At 40.8% G+C, this 27,913-nt stretch overlaps 2 protein-coding genes across 4 annotated transcripts; one reads left to right on the top strand and one right to left on the bottom strand.

Moving 5' to 3' along the window:
* Window positions 1–233: 233 nt before the first annotated feature.
* slc1a6 (solute carrier family 1 member 6) lies at window positions 234–14,932 on the top strand. 3 transcript variants are annotated; one of them, XM_074635408.1, is made up of 12 exons: window positions 234–888; window positions 1,010–1,087; window positions 6,703–6,969; window positions 7,072–7,209; window positions 7,308–7,515; window positions 7,971–8,013; window positions 8,281–8,409; window positions 8,590–8,774; window positions 9,710–9,943; window positions 10,858–11,052; window positions 12,174–12,308; window positions 12,583–14,932. In XM_074635408.1, exons 3-12 carry the CDS (start codon window positions 6,747–6,749, stop codon window positions 12,779–12,781), a joined length of 1,689 nt encoding a protein of 562 aa, XP_074491509.1. In that variant the 5' UTR covers window positions 234–888; window positions 1,010–1,087; window positions 6,703–6,746; the 3' UTR covers window positions 12,782–14,932. The 3 variants fall into 3 exon arrangements, with proteins under 3 accessions (XP_074491509.1, XP_074491508.1, XP_074491507.1); XM_074635407.1 differs by having other exon boundaries at window positions 1,007–1,087; XM_074635406.1 differs by lacking the exons at window positions 234–888; window positions 1,010–1,087 and adding an exon at window positions 2,981–3,094.
* Window positions 14,933–16,546: 1,614 nt separating this feature from the next.
* On the bottom strand, window positions 16,547–22,598 carry ccl44 (chemokine (C-C motif) ligand 44). Its single transcript, XM_074635430.1, has 5 exons — window positions 22,442–22,598; window positions 20,571–20,700; window positions 19,731–19,878; window positions 18,460–18,538; window positions 16,547–18,371 (listed from the first exon to the last, which is right to left on the bottom strand). The coding sequence occupies exons 1-4, from the start codon at window positions 22,503–22,505 to the stop codon at window positions 18,500–18,502; spliced, it is 381 nt and encodes a 126-aa protein (XP_074491531.1). The 5' UTR covers window positions 22,506–22,598; the 3' UTR covers window positions 16,547–18,371; window positions 18,460–18,499.
* Between the last annotated feature and the right edge of the window lie 5,315 nt (window positions 22,599–27,913).

The raw sequence follows: 27,913 nt of genomic DNA, 5'->3' as shown, positions 1-27,913 counted from the left end.
CACACTGTCCCTTTAAAAGGCTTGAGGACGTCTGCAGAACTTCCTTTTAAAAGTATCAACCAAAAAAAAAAAAAAAACTTACAAAGACATTGCTTTAGAGTTTATATAATGACATTAAACTATTTTTTTCTGTCTTTTTTTGTCTGTTCGGGCAAACCACTAGTTCCAATGTATCATTTCCTCTTTATGATAGACAGTTTGAATATGTGTGTTAGTTAAAAAAAAAAAAAAAAAAGCACACATATGGTGCAGCTTTTTCAGTTTGTATGCTTCATGCATATCAATGCAGCTTTTGTGAACGTGAACATGATGAGTGGGTGTTGTAGAGTGGAAAGCTGGGCAGCTGGGTGTCAAAGGGTTACAAATACACCAGTTCCCCAGAGCAGTATAGGAGTACTACTGTGTGTTTATACTGCAGGCTGCTTCAGGAACCAACCACTGTTTAATAAGCAGAATAGATGATGGTATCTTTGTATGAATTCTCATAAAGTGGCTATTTCTTTTCTCACATTTATCTAATTATAAAATCCATTAACAGTGTGTTTATTAAGAGTATTTCACACAGGCAGCAGCAGGTGGTTCATCTGTATTATTTCTCTCTCCTGGAGCATCCTTAACCTCTCCTCCTCCCACGCAGACAGACCTCCCAGGCTCCTCTCTCCGCCGCAGGCAGGCTGCATTGACGAGCAACGAGCTTTACTTGATAGTAAAGCTGTAGAGAAATTGTACCAGTGAAGCTGATGAGAGGAGATACAGTGTGTGTGTGGGCAACATCATTATTATTATCGGCTGTGAGGTGGAGAAACAGAGAGACAGAGAGAGAGACAGAGAGAGACGGAGAGAGGCATCCACATGACGGTGTGAGCAGCGTCTTGGACACACAGAGAGGTGTGTAAGATTTGATATGTTAATTTTTTTGTAAGATAATAATAAGTGATCACTTTCTAGATAAGTCTGTTTGAAAGTTGTGTGGAAGATTGTAAAGTTTGAATCTGTGTTTTTGCAGCAGCGTCTTCAGGGAGGGAGGACATCCAGGTGAAGATCTGTCTCCTCATGAAGGCTTGACAAACCAAAGGCAGAAAACAGGGTACCCTTTTAGACTTTATCTTTTTCTTTATTTTGCAGCATGTGGTTGATATTAGAGGTTGTTAGACGATCACAAGAAAGAAAAAAATGCATTTGTAAGAAAAGCTGTCATCTATCTATCTATCTATCTATCTATTTATCTATCTATCTATCTATTTATCTATCTATCTATCTATTTATCTATCTATCTATCTATCTATCTATCTATCTATCTATCTATCTATCTATCTATCTATCTATCTATTTATCTATCTATCTATCTATTTATCTATCTATCTATCTATTTATCTATCTATCTATCTATCTATCTATCTATCTATCTATTTATCTATCTATCTATCTATTTATCTATCTATCTATTTATCTATCTATCTATCTATCTATCTATCTATCTATCTATCTATTTATCTATCTATCTATCTATCTATCTATCTATCTATCTATCTATCTATCTATCTATCTATTTATCTATCTATCTATTTATCTATCTATCTATCTATCTATCTATCTATCTATCTATCTATCTATCTATCTATCTATCTATCTATCTATCATGGATTTATGATAATTTGATGCTTACTTGGTTGTGATAGAACAAACAGCTCAACTGACTACAAATTAAAGGGATATTCCAACAATTTAGAGTTGCACTTCCATAAAGTTGAGGGACTCGTGAGATGCAGATTTAAATATGAACAGTCAGAATCAAAGCAGTATAGTGTATGAGACATCATCTCCTTCGTCCCTCCAATGAACTGTGAAGTTGCGGTGCGGGTTTATCATTGGTGAAATTTACATGTAATTTACATACTCAGGTCTGATTGGACAGCTGCTATACTGGTACTCGACTAAGTAGGCGAGGTCATTTCCTGAGCAATGTGTTTCGATTGTTTGTCGTTTCTCTTATTGAAGTCCTGGTAGCTTGTTAAATGGTTAATGGACTTGTATTTATATAGCACCTTTCTAGTCTTCCGACCACTTAAAGGAACTGTTTGTAAGAATCAGAAATGCTTGTTAACAGCGACACCTGTGGCCATTAAGTCAACGAAAGTCAGCGTTTGGCTCGCGCTTGTGCTCGCTCTACACAGACATGAACGAGCATCGCTCAAAACAGTGAGGCGACGCACGTCAGTTAAAACCACAATATCACTCTGTATTTCACCTGCTTGGCAGTAATGTTAGCTGACCAGACGAAGGTCTCTCCATGAATCACTGCTGATGTTAGTGTTGGCTTTTCCTGCCTCAGCCTCCCAACCGCGGCCAGAGGGAACAGGGGAGACACCGGAGTTTTGGTCGGAGATGATAACGTTACTCGCTGCGGAGCCCCGTCACTTCACAAGACATCATGAGATCGAAAGCTCCAGAAAAGCGACTGAACTTGCGATGAGAAGGCTGTGCTGATATTACACTAATGAAAACATAGTTGTGAATATTAACCTTTAGTCCCTAGTGTGGGTCAAGCTCCAGAAATTCTGAATCCTACGTCTATTCATAATTATAATAATTATACAGCTGAGTAGTACTTTGTGATGAGTAAACTGATTTCCATTTGTAAAATTGGTGTCACTTAAAATCCCAAAAATGTTGGTCTGGATGTCTTCTTGTGTACATCATGATGTCATGTTGTACAAAATGTTGTTTGGTGTCACATGGACAGGGTTATGTGCAAAGAGTTCAGGGAAGTAGATCAGTAATGTAAAGAAACTTTGCTGAAGGTGCAGAGTCGGATTAGAGAATGGAAACTTGATGGCTGGATTTGACTTTGATGGACTTGTCGTGGACTCCAAAAGGTTGGCTGTTCAGTGTCCATGTGCGCTTGCATGTGTGTGTGTGTGCGTGTGGAGGTGTGAGAAGGTCAGGCCATATGAGAGGCCTTTTCATGTCTGTCTGCTTATGAGAGCAGAGCGGTGAGACGCCCTGTCATTGTACCACTCAGCTCCGGACGCTCTCACACACACGCCGTCCTGACTCTCTGTCTACAAGCTGAGACTGTTTGACACCATGAGTGGTGAGTAACCAGCGAGCACTTCATTCAAGTTTGCAAAGCTTCGAAGCTTCTTCTTCTACCTCTGTATCTTGTGTAATTAAGTGGAGAATAGCAGTTATATTGAGAGATTTTTGATATTGTCGTTCCTTTATAGCAGCATATGCATATAGACCCTCTCTGATTATTGAAGGAACAATTCTTGTTTGAAGAAATCAGTGAGAAAATGTGCATAAAATAAATCAAAAGTGATGATACTACAGTATTAGAAATGCGTATGTGACAGCTCGAGATGAGGTCTCTGTGTCCCAGTATGTTTTAACATGGCAGTCTGAAGTGGCTTTCTGTTGAGGTGTGAAATGTGCTCTCTGCTTTACAAGCTGCATGCCAACCTACCAGCAATACTGATGACACTGAGTTCAGTTTTAAATGTTTAGTGCTGCTGTAGTTGTAGATTGATATGTTGTTTTCTGTATAACCATCTCAGGGTTATTGATAGTTTCCATTACTGTTCTTGACCCTCATTTCCTTCATGTTAGCTTAATGTTTATCGCTGCTCTTGTCCTCATTTATTGGTGGATGTTTGGGTTGTCAGACAGCCGGACCAGGGCGGGGCAGTTTGAGTCAGAGTTGGTGGCTTCAAACTGGAATTTTTAGCATGGCGATGGCAAAACAGCTGCACAAATGAAACTAAGTGACAAACATAATAAAACAATGCAGTGAATAGACGGTTAAAACTGCAGCCTTTTACTCAGTCTGTGAATGAAATAAGGATATGGCATTTAAAATGGAAAATTCTGGCAGTGTTTCTGTTCATTTGTCAAACTGACCTCGACATTACAATTTGTTGTCACAAGTGGTGAGTCCATTTCAGTGAAGTGTGGAGAAGTGTGTGATTTAATTAATCTGCCTTTTCATCCATTCAGCACTCCACTCAGAGATGGTGAAATAGGATCAGCAGCAGCACTCTCTTGAGTCCTTCAGACTTGTTGTAAACCACTGTGGCTGCATTTCACATTTTATCAGATGTTTCCTCCACACACACACACACACACACACGCACACACACACACACACACACACACACACACACACACACACACACACACACACACACACACACACACACACACACACACACACACACACACATAGGCAGTAAGTGTGGACAGTGCTGTGAGAGCTGATTATTCTGACACCGAGCTAAATAATGGGCTAGGATTATCCGGGGTCATCCTACAACCTGCTCAACAATGGGTCTTTTTACGTCGTATGTAGGATGTAACGATAAACCTTAGAACAATGGACAAAAGAAAATCAATAAAGAATGATGCAAACGGTCTTTGGAGATCCCCCGTGGGGGAAGAATGAAAATATAAAGGTGTTGGGAGCTCAGAGTGATTATGTTGTAAAGGACAAGCAGATGAAGAGGCTGGCTGTGTTACTATTGTTTCTTTATTAGGCGCTGGTCTGTTTGCACAGTGTGATTCAGAGGAAACGTAGTTAAACAGCCTTAATAGATAAGAAGGAGAAGTGAGACCAACAGCCACGTGCTACACACAGACTACTTTGTGTTACTCATTCACAGGGAAACACGGTAAACAGAAGCTTTTGAACTTTCACAGTGTTGTTACAGCTCTTATCTATTTAACCGTATAAAAAAATGATCACAGTAAAGATTTAGAAACAGAGATGATGTTTACTTTCTCACTATAGTACAAAAGAGTTAGTTAATACAGCTTTAGTCGCATAGTTAAGGAACCAGAACTACACTTGTAGCTTGATTATATTCAAGGTCATGCAGCAGTGTAATTTAAAGTTTAACATGTTCTCTCTCTATATATTCTGTTTTGATATACTGTACTCTAATAAGTTTTCATTTTTCATTGTGTTTATTCATAATCTTAACACAATTGCCATTAAGTATTGTACAATCTGACGTCATGAACAAGTGCTTTTACATCTGACCCTTAGGTACTAATATACCAAGTACTTTAATTATATATTTTCATTACAGTAGAAATTAAAATGGAGAAATGGGATGTTTATGTTGTTACTGATAAAGTTTCTCTCATCTCTGAGTAATGACTCAGTCTATAACGGACCTTTTACATATTGGTATCAGTGATTTCAGAGCTGCAGCTAATTATTTTTTCCTTATTAAAAAATTGTGAAAAATACCCAATTCACAATTACTCAGGGTCCAAGTCTTCACATCAGGTCTTCATATTGCTTGCTTGTCCAATGAACGGTCCAAATCCCAAATATATTTAATATACTCAAAAAGGGGAAAAAATCCAGAGTGCTCGGAAGTTCAAATCAGTGGGATGAAGGTGCTCTTATAGGGTACACAAAGGTTAAAAAAAAGGGGGGAGTCCAAGGCACTCTTCTGTCAAAAGAAATAAAAGCCTTTATTCAAATGGCTATTTCATGATAAAATGCTAAAAACAATGCTGGTACATGTTCAGATTGGGTAATAACCCACACGTAGCGGCACAAACAGCCTTTTTGCCAGAAGAGTGCCGTGGACTCCCCCCTTTTTTATATTTAATATACAACTAGGAACCATCTTGCGATGGGATCACACCAGCCGTGACGCCAAAATCGGGCCAGGGCGAGAAGTGGGGAGGCCCCTTCCCCACTTCCTATCCTCTACTGTACTTCCAGCGCCCTTGCTCGGACCACACCCACTTTCGAACTCGACCACATGAAAGTACAGGTGTGAATGCACCCAAAATGCATTGGGGATGGTTATTCGATGGGCCAAACCACCTGTTATCACATTGAACACAAGTGTTAAATGTAATTGCGTTTTCAATCCACATACAATAACTAAGTGGGCGAAAATCCGTAATGTTAGGACTGTCCTAAATACCATTTTTTGGGTTCCAGAGCTTCGGTAGTAATAAAACAGAGAATATATGAAGCTTCGGCCGGGTGTGTGTATGTTGGGGGGGGGGGGCCAGGCTCAACCTGCAGCGCACTCACATAAATATGAATCAATATTCTGCCTATTTCTGGCCTCAAATGTTTTCAGAGACATCTTGTAGTGTACTGTTTAGCTGTAAATTGAGAAAGTTTGCTCCGGGCCGGTGGGCGGTGCTTGGTGTTGGCTCATTTGTTCTCAACATGGCGACAGTAACAGAATATTGATTCATATTTGATCAGCGCTGCCTAGTTTGACAGAATGATCTGAATTCAGGAGCAGTGATTGACAGCTGCGTCAGAGAATCCTCTGTTCGGATTGGTTGTTTTCCTTCGGATGCAGCGGAATCTTCCAAATGCCATAATGAGCAGTTACCAACTGCAGCTTTAAGTGACCTGCAGAATAACATGTTTTACACCATCAGCTTCACTGTAGCTCTAATTATTGTGTCACAGCTTGGCTTGGTTTTGAATTGGAATGGTTAAATCTGTCCACCACAGCAGCTCATTTGATGTGACTCCCTCCTGTTTACACTCAGCAATTTTCCATCATCTGTTTTTGGTTTGGGAGCGGATGCTTTCTGCCTGTTGGACAATATCAAATATGTGTGGACATTCTTAAGGCATTCTCTAACCCTGCCAATAATTGCACATGAGAAAATCTTGATATATGACTGATTATTTCTCCCTATGTCATCCATGTCTAGTTTCCCACGAGACCTGCCTCCTAGACCAGGTGCTGGAGCTGATTATGAGCGAGAAGCCCCCCACCAGTGCTAGTCTTTTCCTGAACGAGGACACGGACAAACCCCCCCTTCCGGAGAGAGGAGACCTGAGGAGACGCCTACGCAGGGCCATGGAGAGGAGAGCCAGCAGCATGAAGGAGAAGATGAGCTCCATCAGTCGGGACAGCGTCAAAGGTTTCCTCAAGAGGAACCTGTTTGTTCTGTTCACCGTTGCCGCCGTGGTTCTGGGTGAGTAAAGAGGACAACCAGGTGGAGGTATAACTCTGATTTCTCTGCAGTCACTTGACTTAGTTTGACTTTTTGTACATTTGTGTGTTTGTGCAAATTCAGGTGTAATCCTGGGCTTTGCTCTACGCCCCCACAACCTGTCCCTGAGGGAGATCAAGTACTTTGCCTTTCCAGGGGAGCTACTAATGAGGATGCTGCAGATGCTGGTGCTGCCTCTCATCGTCTCCAGCCTGGTCACAGGTCGGCTTTTAACGAACACAAACACACATTGATGACAAAATCTAAACTTGCATCAAACTGATTTACATTCTCAAATGAATTTCCTCTGTCTGTCTCAGGTATTTCCTCCTTGGACAGCAAAGCGTCAGGTAAGATGGGTGTGCGTGCAGTCGTCTACTACATGGTGACCACCCTGATCGCCGTGTTCATCGGCATTGTAGTCGTGATGATCATCCAGCCGGGAAAAGGCAGCAGGGACAGTCCTGTGGTCAACAGTGGAAACATAGAGCCAGTTCAGGCTGCTGATGCTTTCCTGGATCTCATCAGGTAACAGTTTAGAAACTTTACTTACCTTAAACATGAAGGCGCACGCTGGTGTTGTTACTGCATCAACTGTTTTGAGTCACAATTTTACATCTTTCACATTTAAAGTGATAGTTTGAAAATGCCAAGAGTTCAGATGAGAAGATCAATACCACTCTCAGATGGGAAAGTGGTATTAATCTTCTCATCTAACTCTCGGCAAGAAAGTTAATAAGCGTATTTTCCAAATTGTGGAAGTATCCCTTCAAAGGCTTTATGTATAGTTATGACGACATTCAGACATAAAAAAGTAGGAACAGTGAGTGTGGAAATGCACACATCCATTCACCTGAGATTATCACATGATTATTGAGTAACATATTGCAATATTACAATATTTACAACCTGCTGTGTGTCATGTGGTGTTGTTTTATAGAAACATGAGCAGAAATATAATAATTTATCCTCTTTTATTTCAGGAACATGTTTCCTCCCAATCTGGTAGAGGCGTGTTTCAAGCAGGTGAGGCCCATCCGTCATATAATATTACTTCATATGACATTTTTCATTTAAATTTTTAGAAACAGTAAACATACATGTCATATTATAACACAACTCCCATCATCCATCTCAACCAACCACAAAGAGAATACATAAAAGACAAAAAAACACATTATTTCACTGTGAAATCACATTTATTGCTTCATATTTCACTCTCAGAAACTTAAACACCCAAAGATAATTATTCAAGTTTTCATTTTTTTTTATAATTTCCATGCTCTCTCGCAGTATAAAACTGTGTACAAGAAGACTTTGCGCACAAGGAACGTGACGGTGACCCTGAACCTCACCGACTCCCTCAACGTGACGGAGTCTAACCTGAGCGTGAACCTCAGCAGGGTGCTGCACACCATACAGGTGGGTGGCGGTGGCAGACATGACACAGTTCTTAATGGGGAGAAAAATAGTTAAAAACTGTCGTTATCCACTCACTGGTGCTCCATTAATCCAGTGACGGTTTGCCTTTTCCTTTTTACTACGTTTCACATTTTGTGTCAAGAACCTCAGCAGGAATCATATCCATATTTTCTCTGACAGGAGACAGTGGAGGAGACAGTGCCAGTGTCCGGTTCCTCTAATGGAGTGAACGCTCTGGGTTTGGTGGTTTTCTCCATGTGCTTCGGTCTAGTCGTTGGCAACATGAAGCAGCAGGGCCAGGCCCTCAGGGACTTCTTTGACTGCCTCAATGAAGCCATCATGAGGCTGGTGTCCATCATCATCTGGTCAGTAAAACCGCATCACCAGAAGCTCGTGATTTCGGTTTCCATGCAGTTTCAATTCCTCGTTTTTAAGACACAATGTGATTCTCTGTTTATAAAGTGTGCTATATTGGTAAAGTTTGACTTGGCATGACCTGATTACTTTCTTAAAACCCCACTGAATCGCTGGTGTATCAATCATTTTCAAACCCAATTAACTTTTATTTAACTTTCAAACATTATATACTGTAGATTCAACGAAGAGTTTGAACAAGCTGATAGATGATACTGTCCGACAGAGTGAACTTAAAATCGATTGTTTTCCACTTAAAGCTACTTAAGGGAAAATAAAAGGGGGAAACTGGTTGTTTTTGGGGGCTTCAGACTAAAATTCAAAGAGTAGTGAATGCTTATTTTTACTGAAGATTGTGTGTAACAATTCCTAGAGTTGTAAGCTGTAGATTCACAGAAATTTATAGAGCAGTTAAGTAGCTCTTGCTCTTAAGGCTCTTAAGGCTTAAGTTGGTTACAGAAACTCACTTTAGTTGCTTAACACAGTGGTTCTCAACCTTTTTCATATCATGGACCCCTAAATCGATACAAATTAGCTCACGGACCCCCATTTCATAAAATTTCACTTCACAGGACCTACATCTGAAAAGATTTTGGTTGTTATGATTAAAAACAGAATTATTTAGTTGTCAACCACAGTTGAGGAGATAACCACGGAGGAAGTGAAACATATGATCAGAGTAGTCACTCTTATGTCTCTTACTCACATTGGGCTCTCTTTTATACTGAATTAAATAGTGAAATAAGTTATTCCCAATTTTCCTGGGTACCACCTGGAACTTCCTCAAGGACCCCTAGGGGTCCCCGGACCCCTGGTTGAGAACCACTGCTTTAACATAAGTGTCTGTCTGTCTATCTTCCTCTTATACAATCACCTCACCTCTCAGGTATGCTCCTGTCGGCATCCTGTTCCTGATTGCGGGAAAGATTGTGGAGATGAAGAATGTGGCAGAGGTGGGCGGCCAGCTGGGGATGTACACCATGTCGGTCATTGTGGGTCTCCTCATCCACGGCCTCTTTGTCCTGCCGCTGCTCTACTTCCTGGTGACCAGGAAGAATCCCTACATCTTCATCGGTGGCCTGCTGCAGGCGCTCATCACTGCTCTGGGAACCTCATCTAGGTGAATTTCATCCTCTGTCCTGCTCCGATACTGGTGTCCATGACCTTAATGTCTGTGTCCCATCCAGTGTGTTTAAGGGTATGTTGTATGTGTCATTGATTTGAGATGTATATTCGGTACGGTATGGTACGGTACAGTACAATGCGATACGATACGATACGATATGATATGATAAAATATGATATGATACGATATGATATGATACGATATACAATAAGAAACTTGTCTTATTATCTGTAGACAGGACCTAAATGACAGTAACATTGCCACAATACGATACGGTATAATACCGTACGATACGATACGGTACAATACAATACAGTATGGTACAATACGGTACGGTACGGTACGGTACGGTATGATGGGATGCGATATGGTACGATATACAAAAATAAACTTGTCTTATTACCTGTAGACAGGAACCAAATTGTCAGTAACATTGCCATGATACGTTACGGTGCGACGCAATACGAAATGATACGATACAGTACGATACGATACGATACGGTACGGTACGGTACGGTACGGTACGGTACGGTACGATGGGAGGCAATGTGATGCGATATGATACGATATGTGATAGAAATTGATAGGGAATACTGTGTATTATATTATATTGTTTTATTACACGGCTTTGTTGATTACTCGATTCTAATTGGTCAATCAGGGCGTTCTGTTATTTCTTTGTAGCAGACCGCTGCTGTGTATAACAGACTGTTGCTATGGACGCAGTTCTGATGTTGGCCTCTGGCGGACCGTTTTTGTGTCAAATTATTGATTTCTTTAGTAAGTAGCCGTGTAATAAGTGGGATAATGTACGGCGAAAAGGTCATTGTTGTAAAATAATGACCGGCTCGCTGTTCATCCCTTACTTACATCGTGACTCTACATCTCTCTCTCCCTGCATACTGCAGCTCCGCCACCTTGCCCATCACTTTCCGCTGCCTGGAGGAGAACAACCGCGTGGATAAACGAGTGACACGTTTCATCCTCCCTGTGGGTGCAACCATCAACATGGACGGCACCGCCCTCTACGAGGCCGTGGCAGCCATCTTTATTGCCCAAGTCAATGACATGGACCTAAACTTTGGGCAGATTCTCACCATCAGGTAACCCTACACTAGTTTTGGTTTACACCATAGACACAAATACTGTAGATGCTGGAGGAATGGGGTCCCATATGTCATCCTTCTCATTCCAACATCTTTTTGTCTGGGATGACTGAAGTAGAAAAAACTAGTTTCATGGTGACAAACTCACATGTGGAGCTGTACAGAATCAGGTCTAGCATAGGTATAAAATGTATTTGAAGTGTACTTTGACTTTTTAGTTGTTATGTCCCATCCGCTAACATGTAGGAGGCAGGCTTTATGACCTATAACGCAGCCAGCCACCAGGGGGCGGTCAAAATGTTTTGGCTTCACTTTTAGGGATCCGTCATGTCTTCCATCTTTATATACAGTCTATGGTTTTGACAAGGAAGGAGAATACATGGCATAAATAAGGCAATATCTCTGGTTCGGCTGCATCGATTTTTATCCTTTTTTTAAACTGCCAATTCTGGCGAGTTATAGACATGCTAAACCAGTGGAATAGTATTTTAAGGCCTTCTTGTGGTATACTGCAGGTGTATTGTGTTTTGCCTCTCTCTTTTCTTTGTATCATTTAATGATAATTTTTTACTTAGTTTTATTATTCTAAAACATGTTGTAACTTATTGTTTTTAAAGGGGATATAGAAGTATTAACTCATGTTAACACAAATCCTGGCTGCAGTCTAATGATTAATAGCAACACCTTTCTCAGTTAGGTCTTACTGCACAGTTTGCATACAGAAATGTGCCTCCACATGAATTCTCTGCTTCATATTTATTACCACCTCACTTCAGAAGAGGATCAACATGTGGTCATAGTTTATTTACTCCATGATTCACCTGGTCAGCCTTTCATTAACAGAGCATTCTAGTGTGTGAATTTCAGGATATACATATTCTTATATAGAGTCTAAAATAGAGCTAAAATTATCTTGACAATATGTGCACAACTTTCTGCAGTTTTTAGAAATAGCTGTGTGATCAGCTTGTGCTGTGGATAAATTTACATAATTCTATAATACCTCATGCTTTTGTCCCTCTACTACTCCCACCAGGATTGCACATGTGCTGATTGTTTGTGTCCCTTTTTATTAAATGTCTTCACTCTCCTCTCCATCCCTCCCACCGCCCACTCAGTATCACGGCAACGGCTGCCAGCATCGGAGCAGCAGGCATCCCTCAGGCTGGCCTGGTTACCATGGTGATCGTATTGACATCGGTGGGACTGCCCACAGAGGACATAACACTGATCATCGCCGTGGATTGGTTCTTGTGAGTTCCCACTAAATGTCAGCTTGATGGGGATTGGTCTGTGTGCTGTTCTGTAGGTCTGCCAGACTAAATGTCATTGTGGAGCTTCAGAGAGCCCAGAGGTCCCACCACTACAAAGGTTACTGATGCATAATGCAGAGTGACAGATTAGAAAGCCTGCGTTTAGAGGCACATTTATACAGCTGTATTTGTATAGCAGATATACAATAATATTTCCCCTGTCTGTACATCTCTTATGTTTTTGTCTCTTATCCGATTCTCTCTCTCTCCCCAGGGACCGCTTGCGGACCACCACCAACGTGCTGGGTGACTCCCTCGGGGCGGGTATCGTGGAGCACCTTTCCCGCGACGAGCTGCAGAGTCAGGATGCTGAGGTGCGCAACTCTGTAATCGAGGAGAATGAGAAGCCCTACCAGCTTATCTGTCAGGAAAACGATACACACAACCACCGCAACAGTGAGACCACAATGTGAAGACAAGAGGGCTTCATGTGCCAAAAGCATTTTAGCTAGAAGGGTGGCTCGCAATGGTGCAGGGAAAGTCTTAGAAAATAATAGTTCATGGTCAACTCAGCCAGTGTTTTGGGGTTCGAAGACCATTTTTGCAGTTGCAGATGAAAACTCACCCTTCAAATACAAAAGGTTCTCTGGGAAACAAGGAAACCCAAAGCCCGTCCTGGGGGTTTCTTGATGACAGGAAATAAATAAACATGCTGTTTAGGAACAGTTACTCATTCAATACCTACAAACACATTGTTTTGCCTGGAGTGACAGTTATTTAGGGGTATTTTTAACTGTTCAGTATGTCAAAGACAGTTGAAAGTATTTTTTTAAAAAGTCTTCAGCTTCATCATGTTATCAAAGATGTGTATATTTTATGATCCATTCAATCAAAGCAGCATAAACTCCTTACCAGCATCAGTGTTAGAATACACAGTATTACTGTAGAGAAACACAACATAACCAGCTGATTTTCCACTCTTGTGAATATGTAAATCTGCATACTTTCTGTTCTGCATGACTTAACACTTAAAGGGATGGTTCAGGTGTTTTGAAGTGGGGTTGTATGAGGTACTTATCCATTATAGGTGTATTACTTACAGTAGTTGACGGTCGGCGTGCCACCATCTTGGAGACACAGACAGGAGTGCCGACACTGGAAAGCAAAGTAATACAGTGCTGTAGTATGGGGGGGGGGGGGGCAGAAAAACTTATTGTAGCCTCCTAAAAGAAAGGCTAGACCTTTAAGTGTACACTATATTTAGAATACTTTCACCGCTTTATCTTGCCGTCAGACAAGGGGAAATGAACAGAAACTGAAACTTATCTATGCTCTCTCCAAAGCCACAGGATAACAGGATAGATACGTTTCACTTTCAGTTCAGTTCGCCGTCAAACTGAAAATATAGCGTACACTTAAACGGATATAAATTTTTTTAGGTGAGCCTTTCTTTTAGGTGGCAAAAATAGGTTTTTCTGCCATCCCCGTCCACAGCAGTACATTGTTTTGCTCCAGTGTCGGTGCTCCTGTCTGTTTCTCGATGCTGGGGGCGTGCCGACCTACTATGGATAAGTGCTTCATACAACACCACTTCAAAACACCCAAACTATCCCTTTAAATACATATTATTTCTTTTGTAAACACTTTGTTATTCTCATTACGACTACCTCTAATAGGACTTAGTTATGGAGCTTCTACCGTGCTACACACAGAAACACTCAATGGAGCATATCAGCAGGATGTAAATATATCCGTCTTAGAATTGTTTCAAATATTTTTTTTATGTTATTTAAGTTTGCTTGCACAATTTAATTGTGAAATGTTTAATGTACTTGACTGTTAAACACTGGGGGATGATGTGAGGGAGAATATTTGCTACCTATTATTTTGAAGTTGATATATTTCAAGTAACTTGAATGTTTTTCACTCAGTGCTTTCTTATAAATATTATATCAGTGTGTATTTCCTGTATTTTTTTGGTGCTATTGCTTTTAAATTATTGGTAAAGGATTGTACGGCTACACAATGATTTCACAGGAATATCTACAGTTGTACTCTTTTTTTTTTCAAGCAACTATATAATTACTCTAGTAGAAGGAAATGTAAAACAAGAGGGTGATCAATTTCCTTTTTTTCTTAGGTAAAAGTTATTTTTCCATTTTCCATTAGATCTTTTTTTTTTTTTAGATTACTGATTTATAAAGTATAAAGTTTCAAGATTAGAGGACTTTTTGTTGCTGGGTAGTGTACCATTACACCTGCCTGTCTGTTTTTTTCTGCTTTAGAAGTCATACTATCAACATTTAATTTTGTTAAATTTTGAAACTGGAATGATATATTGCAAGCTAATAATTGATTTATTTTATTGTTTTGTGAAAAGGTACTGTGAAGAAAGTTTGTGAATGCCTTGAATTGATTGTACAGTTGCTTTATGCTTGTTGGTGTTGATTGTTTTAGAGGAAATTGTAGTGAAAGTTATATACCATTTAAGGTTCTTCTGACTTCGTGTCACTTTAATGCTCATTAAGAGGTTTGACTTTAGTTTTGAGGCTTGATGTTATTTCTGTAAAAAAAGATTTTGATGGACAGCTTATGAAAAAATGTGACAAATAAATGGCTCAGGAATTGAACTGTGATTCTCATTATTGTGTTTGTGGCTACCCCTGGTGGAGGATATTCTCCTGTCCAGAAGTTGTTCTCCTTAGAGACACACATGGGTCAAATTTAATATGATAAAGAAGTTTCTAGTAATAATACACAATCATTTACAATAATTGAATGTCAAAACGTTCTTCTGTCATTCTAATGCCTTGCACTGCAAACCTGTTATTTTGAAACTGACTCAGAGCTCACTCACTGATGAATGTCCACAAAATCATTAACATAGATAATAATCAATTTGTTTACTTTAAGTAAACAAAGTTTAAACTCCCCATTTCTAACTTGTTGGTTCCTAACAGTGGGCAACCTTCAGGTCTGAGAAGTGAAGCCAATGCTGAAGTGCCTTAAACTTGCATTATTTCTAATACCCAGCAGGGGGCGACTCCTCTGGTTGCAAAAATAAGTCTGATTGTATAGAAGTCCATGAGAAAATGACCCCACTTCTCACTTGATTTATTACCTCAGCAAACATTGCAAACATGAGTTTATGGTCTCAATCGCTAGTTTAAAGTCCTCTTCAATACAGCATGATGTTCATTTAGTAAACTATGGTCCCATTTGGAGTCAAATAGACCATAAAGCAGGGTACGCTTTAGGACGTGGCTACCTTGTGATTGATTCTGGGTCTGGGGATTGTCTGTGTTTTCGTCTTACAACTTTAACCCTTTCACAATGTGTTTTCAGTTCATGAAAGTTAATTGTAACATTTTTGGTCGCCTAAAAATGTCTTATTCAGCGTTCGGTTGTACTTAGCTCCACCCTCTCGTGTCACTTCTGGTTGCAAGAAAACCAAGACGGTGACGGCCATGAACCACTACGTCCACCTCTTATATACAGTCTGTGGTTCCTAACAACAGCTGTTAAACAAGAGTCTACAGCAATGCTAGCAGCTCTGAGAGGCTACTCAGCGGTGCTTTGAGCTAAATGCTAATGCCAGCATGCTAATATGCTCACCTCATTGCCCTCACCTGAGTTTCCCCGCCCACCTCACTTCCTTGTCAGCACCTCACTTTTCCCCAGTCAGTGTTGTCAGATCGTTGTAATTTGTTTGTTGCCATGTTTCTTTGCTTTTGCGCCACCTGTACCTGTTTCTTTGTATCTTCAACTGGTCATTAAAGGTGCTAAATATGGGATTGTGGGCCTTTCTAGTGCCTCTTAATGGCTCTTATCATGGCCACATAGCTCGCAGCTAACGGTGCTAACAGTGCTAACAAAGGCAACAGTGCTGACGGAGCTAACAGCATTTACCTGAAGGGTGGGTGCTACGCTTCCACGAGGACGCCGAGCGACAGAGGGAGAGCGACTTCATTCACTGTTCAGGTAGACATTACTCCTCTTTATCTTTACATAGCAAATTGGTGTTTGCTCCTATATTAATGCTCTGTATGTCATATTTAGCACCTTTATAAATCATTGAACTGTCCCAATCTGCCACCGCTATCTGCATTTGGGTCCTTCTCCTGCTGCCTCACACTCACCTGCCAGACAGCATGGCTAAATAAAGTGCACTTTGTAGTAAATAAGACACACAGACACACATAAGGTACCCAGAAAAAAGACAAGTGAGGCAGCTCCAGTTATTATTTCAGATTAATTTATAAAATAGTTCACTTGAGATACTGTGTTTTAACATAGAGTGCATTCTTCTACAATACAATACTTGTGTGCTTCACACACAATTGAGCCCTCTAAGTTTTAACAGCCTTGCCATGTGGTGATTTGAATCATGAATACTTTGGCATAGTTTAGTGACGGACTATTGGTGGAAAAGACAAATGTAAACTGCAAATGCGTAGATATTTAAATCTCTGGTAGATGCCTGAGGGCCTAAAAGATTGACTCGGGTTTCATGCTGAGTTTACAAACAGTCAATATACAAAGTGGACAAAATATCAGGGACATTTGCTCTTTATGCGACACAGGAAGTTGTATCCAGGTGAAATCTTGTCTCTGATCCCACTTTGATTTCACCTGTCTAACAGTCAAATACATCAGGGCAAAGCCTGAAGAAGGATTTTTAAAGAGGACCTATTATGCTCATTTTCAGGTTTATACTTGTATTTCGGGTTTCTACTAGAACATGTTAACATGCTTTAATGTAAAAAAAAGAAAGAAAAAAAAGATTAATTTCTCTCCCCAGTCTGCTCTGATTGGTCAGCTGGCCAACTCTGTTGTGATTGGTCAACTGAACCAAACTCTTCAGACTCTGTTACAGCTCCGCTCTAGCTAGGGCTACATTCCAAATCGCATACTTTTTCTTTTTACTTTTAGTACATGCTGCAGCTGCCCTTACAAAGTATGTACTGTTGCATGCATACTACTTCGTCATAATATTGTGCGTTGAACTTTGACCCGCTTGCTCATATATCTGTTCCGCAGTGGATTGTGGGTCAGAATAGCCAGAAAAGCACGCTGTCTTTCATACTGCAAAATGCGACCGGATGCAGTGGGACATTCTGGTATTTTTGGCATACTGCATTTGGCATACTATGTATTGGGACATACTAAATCTTTTTTTGGCACACTGAATAGTACGGTAGTACGGGTATTGGAACACACAGTAGCTTTGTTTGAGGGTGTGCCAAACTAGCTGCTATGTAGGTATGCAAATGTGTTACTTGGTGACATCACCATGTTACGGAAGAAAAGGCGGGACTTCAAGCAAGGTATTTCAGGCAGCTCAGGAGCAGTGTTTCTGTGGGGGAGAGTAACTCTCTATTGCGTGGACTTTGGGCTTTGTTACTTTGGACACTTTTACATACACAAAAAAACTTTATAACACACTAAAGGAAAGGGTAAAAGCATGAAAGCATAATAGGTCCTCTTTAAACTTTAAGACAACTGGGACCTGGATTAAACCAAACAAAGTGCAAATCAATATTAGAGAGATGTTCCCCGATATTCTGCACACTCAGACGAAACCCCATCTACTTAACTGTGTGCAGTTTTATAAACACATTACTGAAGGTATACAAGTCACAAATAAGCATAGAGAGTATCTTGCTGATATACAATATTCTATAAATATCACTGCTCGTTTGCTTAATTACACCTTATTCACTGATTTCACATCAGCCACGAGTAGTAATGTTGCAGAGGGAGACACTTCCAGGCAGACTCTGGCAAATAACAGTATTAGCCATTTAAAAAAAAAAAAAAAAAAAAAAATTCAATTCAACTTATCTTACAAGTAAATACTCCTCGACTGTTCCAGCCAACGTGTTTGAGAATATTTCAAGCACAGTTCATGTTTAAATATCTAAAGCCATTTAAATATGTATTGCTGGTCCCAGGTCTGGTCCCAGGGAGACGGATAGTGTAGATAGAGAGAGACACAAGACGACTGGAGAGTCAGCGAGCTGCGCCGTGTAAAGATGACGAGCCGCTGAAAGTTTACTTGGCCTGTAGAAAAGTAGGCAAAAACATGGGATGAGACATTTAAGAGAGGTACTTTCATACATTATATACCCTGCACTGAAAAAGAACGTACTTATGACTATGAGTTTTCCTCCATATTTGACGGCGCTCCATCACTCCACATTGAGAACCGCCCAGTTATCTTTCTTGTCCTGATGATCATAAGAGGAGGAAACAACATGAAAATCTCCCTCAATATCTCAAGCATCATAGATCACATTGGCTTCTTTTGGCTGAATCAATATGATTTAATTACATTTTATCTCATTACATTCAACATTGAGAATAGTAAGGGTGGGGAAAAAATCAATACATCATAGTATCTCGATATTTTGTGTGGCAATATTGTATCGATACACGGACGTCAAATATCAATCTTTTGTTATATAAACTATTAACGTCTTAACAATTTGATGGCGCACCTTCTATTATTTTGTCTTTCAGAGGTTGTAGCGGGCTCAGTCTTAAAGCTAATGAAGATAGTGGTATCATAATAAATAAAAAAAAACCTAAGGAATCAATAGAAGAATGCTAAATAGTGCTCCAAAGTTATGCTACATTTTGGCGAGAAGAAACTGGGCATGGCCATTTTCAAAGGGGTCCCTTGACCTCTGACCTCAATTCAATGATGTGAATGAAAACTGAGATGAACAGAGTGAAAACTTTATCTTCTTAGATAAAACAGATGTTGACAAACTGCATAATTTGCAGTTGAACAATTCAATAAATCGCAATACTCAGCATATCCAACACAGTCTCACGGCAGTTTGTGAAATAGTCACGAAATTCTATCTTTATATTTGATTCGTGTGCATAGACACATATTTCCCTTTTTTTCGTAACGCTCACCACAACTTTCAACAAAGTATTTTTCGTGCTTTGAATATCCAGCAACACGGACAAAGTGTCAATTTCCACTGCAAACTTTTCAAAATAAAATTACTCAGTTAGGGTTAGGAAAAGATTGTCTTAGTTAGGCTTAGGCAACAAAACTAATAAGTTAGGTTTAGGAAAAGATCAACTTAGTTAGGTTTAGGCAACAAACTACTTAGTTAGGTTTGGGAAAAGATCGCGGTTTGGATTAAAATAACTCCGAAAGTGTCGTAACTTAAGTACGGAAGTTACATACAAATTGATTTCATGCTGACCATCACGAAAAAAAATTTAAATTCGTGCCTATGTACACAAATTAATACATTCAATTTTGTGACTATTTCACAAACCGCTGTGCGACTGGGCTGGCATATCGCAAAATGTTTAAAATCGCAATAAGATCGTATCGTGACCTTAGTATCCTGATAATATCGTACAGTATAGTGTACTGCTGGAGGTTGTGTCATGTACCTCTGACATGACGGGCAGGTTGTCATGTGGAAGGAGCCACATGGTTCGGTGGGCCTTGGTTCTCTGTCTCTGCAGGAGCTTTCTCAGCAACCTCTTCACCTTACGGTCTCTGGGGTCTGCACACTTCACCGCCTTCTTCGTGTAAAGACTATGAAAAGAACACAATTCTTATTACACAACACAGGACGGCAGTGCAAGGCTCTGCACAAACCCCCAAATTTTAATCTTCTGGAAGCAAAAAAAAAACAATGATTCAGCAATAATGTGGAGGACTACAAATATGTCTGTCAAGTGTAGCAGAGTTTGAGCCCAAAGGAAAGAAGAGATGTTGTAAGGTGACTGGAAATATCTCTGGTAGAAAGAAGTCAAACTGTGATCAAAAGTGAGCAAAGTTGAAGAAAAGAGGTTGGGGAACCACTGAAATAGAGAGGACCAAAAGAAACTGTGTAAGAATCCTATGTTTTTGTTAACTGGACCGCATGAAAAAGCAAGCTCCTCATTCCCCGGCTACATCAGATTTCTCTCTTGGCCCGCTGGAAACAATAGGTATCACAATGCAGAATGGTTTACTTAACTAAACCCTGCTGTTCTGACTGAATGGCTGCGGCAGGGCTCAGCTGGCTCGGAAGGTATTTTCGGATGGCTTGTTATTCCCACATATTTCCTTTCTTACTTCCCTGGCAAATGCAGCCCCGAGCCCTGCCATAACAACATGACCTGGAAAGATGACAATGCCTCTCAGCCCGGCTCTGCCCTCCTCTATAACGAGAGGCATATTTTCCATGCCTGCAGATCGCTGTGTGCTCTTTAGCTCCAGGAGTGGATAGTTGAAATACTTGCATGATGGCTTGTATACTGCAGTCGGGCCCCTCCGTCTGCACCTCAAACCGCAACACATCTTTGGTACGCACCTTGCCCTGGGAGTACAACATGCAGCACTGGACATCTCTTTGCATCTGCACGCCTTTACCTAAGGGGGAAAACAGACACAGAGAAAACAGAGCAAGAAATATTAGGAAACAGTGTCAAACAAAAGCAAATTGACAGTATTATACTAAAGTTCCTTGGTGTTAAAGAGGATCTGCTATGCTCATTTTCAGGTGCATACTTGTACTTTGGGTTGCTACTAGAACATGTTTATATGCTTTAATGTTCACAAAACACTTTATTTTTCTCATACCGGCTGTGCTGAAGCACCTCTTTTGTCTAAAATGCTCTGTTTGAGCTCCGCCCCCCTCAAAAAGCCCAGTCTGCTCTGATTGGTCAGCTGGCCCACTCTGTTGTGATTGGTCAACCGAATCAAACTCTTCAGACTCTGCTTCAGCTCCCCTCTAACTAGCTTCGTTTGAGGGTGTGCCAAACTAGCCACTAGGCAGGTATTATGCAAATGTCTTACTTGGTGACATCAGCGTGTTACTAAAGAAAAGGCGGGACTTCAAGGGAGGCGTTTCAGGCAGTTCAGGAGCAGTGTTTCTGTGGGGGAGAGTAACTCCCTTTGGCGTGGGCTTTGAGCTTTGTAACTTTGCAGACCAAACAAAATACTAAATAACCCACTAAAGAAAAGAGAAAAAGCACAAAAGCATTATAGGTCGTCTTTAAGCTCAATTAACTATGTTTGCTTACTGCCTTCTTTTTCACACCTATGGTTCTATTTTAGCTTTACTTTACCAAGTGAAAATAGTTCTCTCAAGTGAGGACGGGACATTGAACATGGCAGCGACAAAAGTTTCAAACAGTATGCATTATTGCATATTATCACACATAACATTAACATTAGAGACATTTTACATTTGCACAGAATCACAATTTTTCAACACTGTGAAGTCAATATCCTGATGTTGGCAAAGACTGAAACAGCTTAAAGCCAAACATTATCTGTTCTGCAGAATGTGCACATGCCCTCTACAGTTACATACACACACACACACACACACACACACACACACACACACACACACACACACACACACACACACACACACACACGCACACACACACACACACACACACAATCACGGTATGGACACACACACACAAGAATGTCAGAGGAATTACAATGGCATCCCATTGTGCTGCAAAACATGCTACCATGGCAGTGAAAGGAGAGACAGAGAAAGTGAGAGAAAGAGAGGAGGGGTGTGTGTGTGTTGGTGTGGAGGGTGTGCCATGATGCCTTTTTCATCCAAAGCAAATGTGTAAACAAATTAAAGTGTGATGGAAGCAGCAGGAGCAATAAGAGCTGAAAAATAGGACAGTGCTGCTCTTGCTATGCCACAGATGATGTTCGAATCCATCCTTCGGGAACGTCACTGCACTTCCAGCGCTTTCACAACATTTGAAAAAACAGACCAGGCGACACCGTCACGCATGCTGAGCCCTGAGACAGTTGCTTTCTTTCTGTGTTATGAGTGTTGTGTGATTTCAGATCCTCCTGCGTTCTGCCCCTCTGTTTACATCCAGCCTCCCTCCCTGCTGCTCCTGCTGCTGCTGCTATCCCTCTTCTCTCCTTTTTTCTGTCATCGCCATCGCTCCCTTTGCTACACTGTCCACCTGCAGGGTGCATGCAACCCATGCAACACACACACACACACACACACACACACACACACACACACACACACACACACACACACACACACACACACACACACACACACACACACACACACACACACACACACACACACATAGTAAGTATGGTTGTGTCCTACCTTCCACAGATGCCAGGAAAATAACAGTCAGAGAGATAACAGTCAACATCTGCAGCATGAACATGATGAGGCTGGCAGAGAGGAGGAGAGGAGAGGAGGATAATCTACTCTGTCACCTCTCCCTCTATGGCTGCCTCTCTTATATTACTCCCTCCCTCTCTTTATACCTCCCTGCCCATCTCTCACTCACTCACTTCCACCACCTCTCTTTTTCTGTCTTACCGTCTTCCCCCTCCCACCCTCTGTTTATCCATTTTCAGTCATTCTCACGCTCAGCTAAACTCCCTCCCTCATCCTCTTTTTTTTCTTTCTCTCACACTCATCTCACCTCTCACTCATTTCTCCTTTCCTGCTTTTTCACTCAGAGTGGCATGCCTCATTTGTCTCATTTGAGGCTTTAAATTCCTCCTTCATCCTTCTCTTGTCCTGTATGCATTTTCTCCTGAAACACTGAAACAGATTTTATGGGTGAAAGCAACAAGAATTCACCCTGTGGCTTTCAGATTACATGATCAGTCCTGATTTGGCATTTAATTTAAATGGCACAAAAATCCTTTCCAAATAATATCCAATTAACCCTGGTTTTGCAGCTGTATAACGTACTTGTGGAAACTCTCTGACCGAACAGTAGGCGTGTCTGTCTCGTGCATCTGGATCAGTCTTGCAGCAGAGTTATGTTCTCTGTGGGATTCCAGACAAAATGCCAAACACACCTAGGAACTGCGATAAACTGAATTTATTAGCTCAACTTAACCCTGAAAGACAACCTGTATAAATGAATCATGGTTTAAAAAAATGCCTGTTGTAGATATGTACTATTATATGTACAGTATGTGCTATTCTTGTACCATTAACTCTTCCTGTAATTGAGCTTTTATGGTTATTGACTCTTGAATAGCCTCCCGCAAAAAGCTTCTCAAGACCCATTTGTTTTCTTTGACTTTCTGTTGATTTTATACCTCGTATTTTGTGGGTTATACGTGGCTTGTATTTTCAGTTTCTTCTGTCTCCTTTATCTATCAAAAATTGCTATACTGTATGAAAAAAGTTTGCTTGCTCATTATGGATTATGTCCCCTCTTTATTTGCACATTTTGGAAGTGGTGTTCCACAAAGTGCGGTCCTCGGCCTCTTGCTGTGTTAAATTTTTTATGCTCCCACTATTTCAGGTAATCGTCAAAACAATGCTTTCTTTCTATGCTGATGACACACCGCTGCATGTTAGATTTTAAACTCACGATGTAGCTTCTTTTATTGTTTTAAAGTTAGGGTTAGTGATCTTCGAACATTTTTTGTTATATTTGTTGAAATTCTCTTCACATCGAGACAGCAATCAATAAATCAAATGCTCTGACAAAACTGCAGCAGTCGCAAGGCTGTAATAAGCCTGGGATGGGTGGCAGGTAGCCCGTCCAATCATTTCATATGGGCCAAATTAATAATTGGACGGGCTACCTGCCACCTATCTGTCTACCTGCATGCATTCTGCCCGTGCACTCATTGCGCGTCACTAGAGTCTTTCACAAGCTGCTAGCTTGACAGCTGTGAGTACTAATAATAGTCATGTTTGTTGTTTATGTTCATAATGATCATTTTGGAGGTGTGGACTTACTCGCTAGATTTACGGACTTTTGGAGCTAGTGCTGCTCGTTACTTTCATTGGAAAAGAGTTGGTAACACAGGGCTGGATATTTCGGTTGGATACTTTTAAAAATCTAGCGTACTCTTACTAGTTTCTCAAGATAACCAACCCTAGCTTTAAAGCCTGTGCTGAATGTCACAAATTATTCTTCAAACAAACCAAGACAAATCTTATATTCTTTTGTTTGGCTCTTGTAATCGTGTCTCTAATTTACAGAACAAACTTGGAAATCTGGCAGCCAATATGAAACCGGGGCCCAGGCTTTATTTGATTCCACCCTTTTTTTTTTTAATTTTATTTCTTTTTTTATGGCTTGGCTCATGCCAATGCACCAATGTCACCAAGTAAATGTAATATATTTGGCCAATAAAGGGATTCAGATGTTTGAAAAATATGCCCTTAATATGTCTTTGCAGCCTCTCCCCGTCTGACCATAAATCATAATAAAATTGTTACTTGGTTTCCATAAATGGACACCACAAGAACAAGCTGGAGGCTTTATCGGAGAGTCAAGCATCTACATCCATTACTGAGAGGCTTCAACAGAAAACATCAGGACCTGATTATACCGAGAGAAACAAGAGAAATTGATGTCGGCCTGCATCTGTTTCAAGATATTCCTTTGATCCGACCTTGTGGTAGAGAAAAATGACAAACACAGATACCAAAGTCAGACGATGCCGCCAACAACAACAGCGTATAAAATGATTGATCGAAGGCGTGATTAGGTATGACAAATGTTGCCACATATCATTGCTGACACATTAAATTGACTTAGTGTTTAATGTGTCTTGCTAATTAACTATAATTGAGCTGCAATTCTTAGACACTATTGTGTTTCTGTCAACTCTAGCAGGTCTGATACACATTATATGATAATACATAGACCATGTGGACAGGAAATGTTTGAATGTCTCTATTTATTTGCCTTTTGCTTGGAGCACTGCTCATTCCTGTTTCAAAGTGCGACTGTAATCCAGGAGAAAATTAGTTTTCCTCGAAACATAATTGAGGATGCAGTTTAGTTGTATGAGAGCATAATTTCGTAAGACAGGGTTGGCTCATTCTCATGTCCTTAAAGGATCTCGTCACCCAAATCCCCTGAACTTATGTTTAGTACAAACTTGCCATTCAGATAATGTAAATGTTTTGATATATTCGACAGTGAAACTGCAATACCTCTCAAATACAATAGAGGTGAATGGAATGCCATTTATGGTGTTCAAAGACAGAAAACAACTCATCAAGAAAGTTGAGAAACAATGTCCTGGGTACTGATAATACACAGAACTCAGCAGTTTACAATATGTTTTTTTACTATAGCTTTGAATTGCCGCTCAATGGCGTTAAGTGGGGAAAATGTGTTTTATTGTGATTTGGCTTTCAAAAGAGCTTTAAAGAGCAACTTAACATTAGTTGAATCCAGTGGGCAACCTCCGGGTCTGAGAAGTGAAGCCAATGCAGAAGTGCCTTAAACTTGCGTTCTTTCTAATAGCTAGCAGGGCGACTGCCAAAATGCCGAACTTGAGGCTTCAAAACGGCAGTCCACAAACCAATGGGTGACGTCACGGTGACTACGCCCACTTCTTATATACAGTCTATGGTTGAATCTTGTTTTTGCTGACCTCCAGTGGTTTATATTGCTGCAGTGATGCAGAAGTGTACCGCCATGAAGTGGGAACGCTGTGGGTCATGGTCGGCGCCTTAGACCCCTTAGACCACCAGGTCACCCCAGACACATTACCAGTTTGTTCAAAACCATAGACTGTATAAAATATGGACGTAGTCTCCGTGATGTCACCCATAGGTTTCTGAAGAACCATTGTGACGCTCAAAGTGGGCGGCTCCGGTCATCGCCATCTTGGCAGTGATGACACAGCCTAACTTCTAGCTAAAGATCGGGCATTCTTACATGGGAGTTTATGGGGATTGACTCACTTTCGGAGCCAGCCTCAAGTGGCCTTTTGAAGAACTGCAGTTTTGGGCATTTCTGCGTTGGTTTCATTTCTCAGTACCGAAGGTCGCCGCTTGTTCAAAACCTGTTTATTTCTTCATCTGTTCTGTTGTTGTTTCAGATCCTGCCACTCCCCAGTTATCTCCTTCCCATCACCTGAGCTCCCCACCTGCACCTCATTCCCCCATCAGCCACTCTCTCTATATATACTGGCCCAGATCCGTTGTTCCTCTGCCAGATTGTCTCATTGCCTCCGGCATTTATTGAGTTTTGCTTGTTTAAACTCATTTTTCCTGATTCTTGGACTTTGGATTCCCCTGCCTGCCCCTCGTCGGATTTGTGATTTCCTGGTTTTGATCCTGACCTGCCTTGAGCTAAGTAAGTAAAGCTGAACCTTCCTGTTACATTGATTGCTTCTGTGTCGTGCTTTAGGGTTCTAGTCCGCCACTCATCCGGATTCAATACATAATTTCCTCTTCGGTTATTCCTGTAAGTCTTCTCAGAATGACAACTAATATGCAAACATTTGGGATTGTGTATGATTGCATCCTTGAATGTCAGTAAAAATGTAGTGGATGCACTTCATTCTGATCTATCTAGTGAGGCTGCTGTTGGAAGGTGGAGAAACTTGTATCTTCCCTCAAGTTATTCCTGTTGGATTGACACCAAATTCTGACATTTATAGTAGATGGTTTAGATATGCTAGGAAACTTCTGACATGCAGTTTCGTTGTATGGGAACATAATTTTTTAGGAGACAGGGCTGATTATTTATGTTGGCCAGTTATCTTCAAGGAGAACCGAGATAAAATAGCACAGGAATGCAACATAAATCTTACATGACTTACAATCACTAAAACTACAAAATAATTTTGCACAAATTGAGTGGAAAACTGCTATAAAAGTGTCCCTATAAGGTTAAAAAAATACATAAATTAACCTTACAAATTAAAACAATACATCACACTTCATTAGCCTAAACGTTTTGGACACATTGTACTCTTGAAAAAAACAAATGTTAAGTACATTGGCAGGGCAATAATGGAACATGAGTCACCTCATGCAAGGAAATATTGCTTTAGACACTAATGTGGGACATGTAATGGACACATTTTGTAAGGGTAGATCAACATGGGCTTGCCTAAGTTCCTGTGGTTAAACAGATCTTAACAGTGAACAAATTATCCTCTGGCTCCTGAAACACTTGGTGGAAGAAATATTCAGACAATAAGGCAACAATATGTCGCTTATGGGCACACACATCCAAATCCTGGATGAGAAAATATGCAGTCTGTGCACTGAAGGGTGAGGTTGGGGTAAAAATGTGTATACATGTGTGTGTGTGTTGGAGGTGGGGTTAACTGTTCAAGAAATTGACCCAAGAAATCAGGTTGGAATGTCAGCTGCAAAAACATACCTTCCACATGACTACAGGTCGGCTTGTGAGCCAGATACATTTTCTGCATATCTTTGTAGCAATTAAAATATCTCCTATCAAGGTGTGCGGACTCACAAACTAGCAGTGGAAAGTGGGGCTGGCGGGGTGATGTCTTCCTCTTTGAGGGGGTGGAGGGCCCGAGATATATGGAGGGTCGGTATGGCCTCCTGCAGATGTTGGAGGGCTCGGCTCACTGCGCTGAATATGCAGCCTAAGAGATCTTACTGTACCTATACGGGATTTCCGAGGGATAAAATGCGGGGGGGCAATACCTCAACTGATCCTTGAAACGAGGCAAACAGGGAGGCGTATGAAACGGACAACAAGCTGTAGGAATGCAGAACGATGAACAGCACATTTTTGTCATTCTCTTCTGTGCTAAAGACATCAAGATGATCTGGTAATGATTTATAAGATGTTCTTATCCCAGTTAAAGGAAT

Source organism: Sebastes fasciatus, chromosome 5, assembly GCF_043250625.1.
Source record: "Sebastes fasciatus isolate fSebFas1 chromosome 5, fSebFas1.pri, whole genome shotgun sequence".
In the NCBI taxonomy this organism is placed as follows: Eukaryota; Metazoa; Chordata; class Actinopteri; order Perciformes; family Sebastidae; genus Sebastes; species Sebastes fasciatus.
This window is presented reverse-complemented; position numbering and strand designations above follow the sequence as displayed.

Bases quoted from the DNA above. Each gene is read 5' to 3' on its own strand.
- slc1a6 (XM_074635406.1), top strand. The intron at 8,410-8,589 runs GTGGGTGGCGGT...TTTCTCTGACAG, and splicing joins GGGTGCTGCACACCATACAG to GAGACAGTGGAGGAGACAGT. The intron at 8,775-9,709 runs GTCAGTAAAACC...CTCACCTCTCAG, and splicing joins CTGGTGTCCATCATCATCTG to GTATGCTCCTGTCGGCATCC.
- ccl44 (XM_074635430.1), bottom strand. From the start codon at position 22,505: ATGTTCATGCTGCAGATGTTGACTGTTATCTCTCTGACTGTTATTTTC. The intron at 20,701-22,441 runs GTAGGACACAAC...TTTCCCCCTTAG, and splicing joins TTTCCTGGCATCTGTGGAAG to GTAAAGGCGTGCAGATGCAA. The intron at 18,539-19,730 runs GTACATGACACA...TATGATCATCAG, and splicing joins ACCTGCCCGTCATGTCAGAG to GACAAGAAAGATAACTGGGC.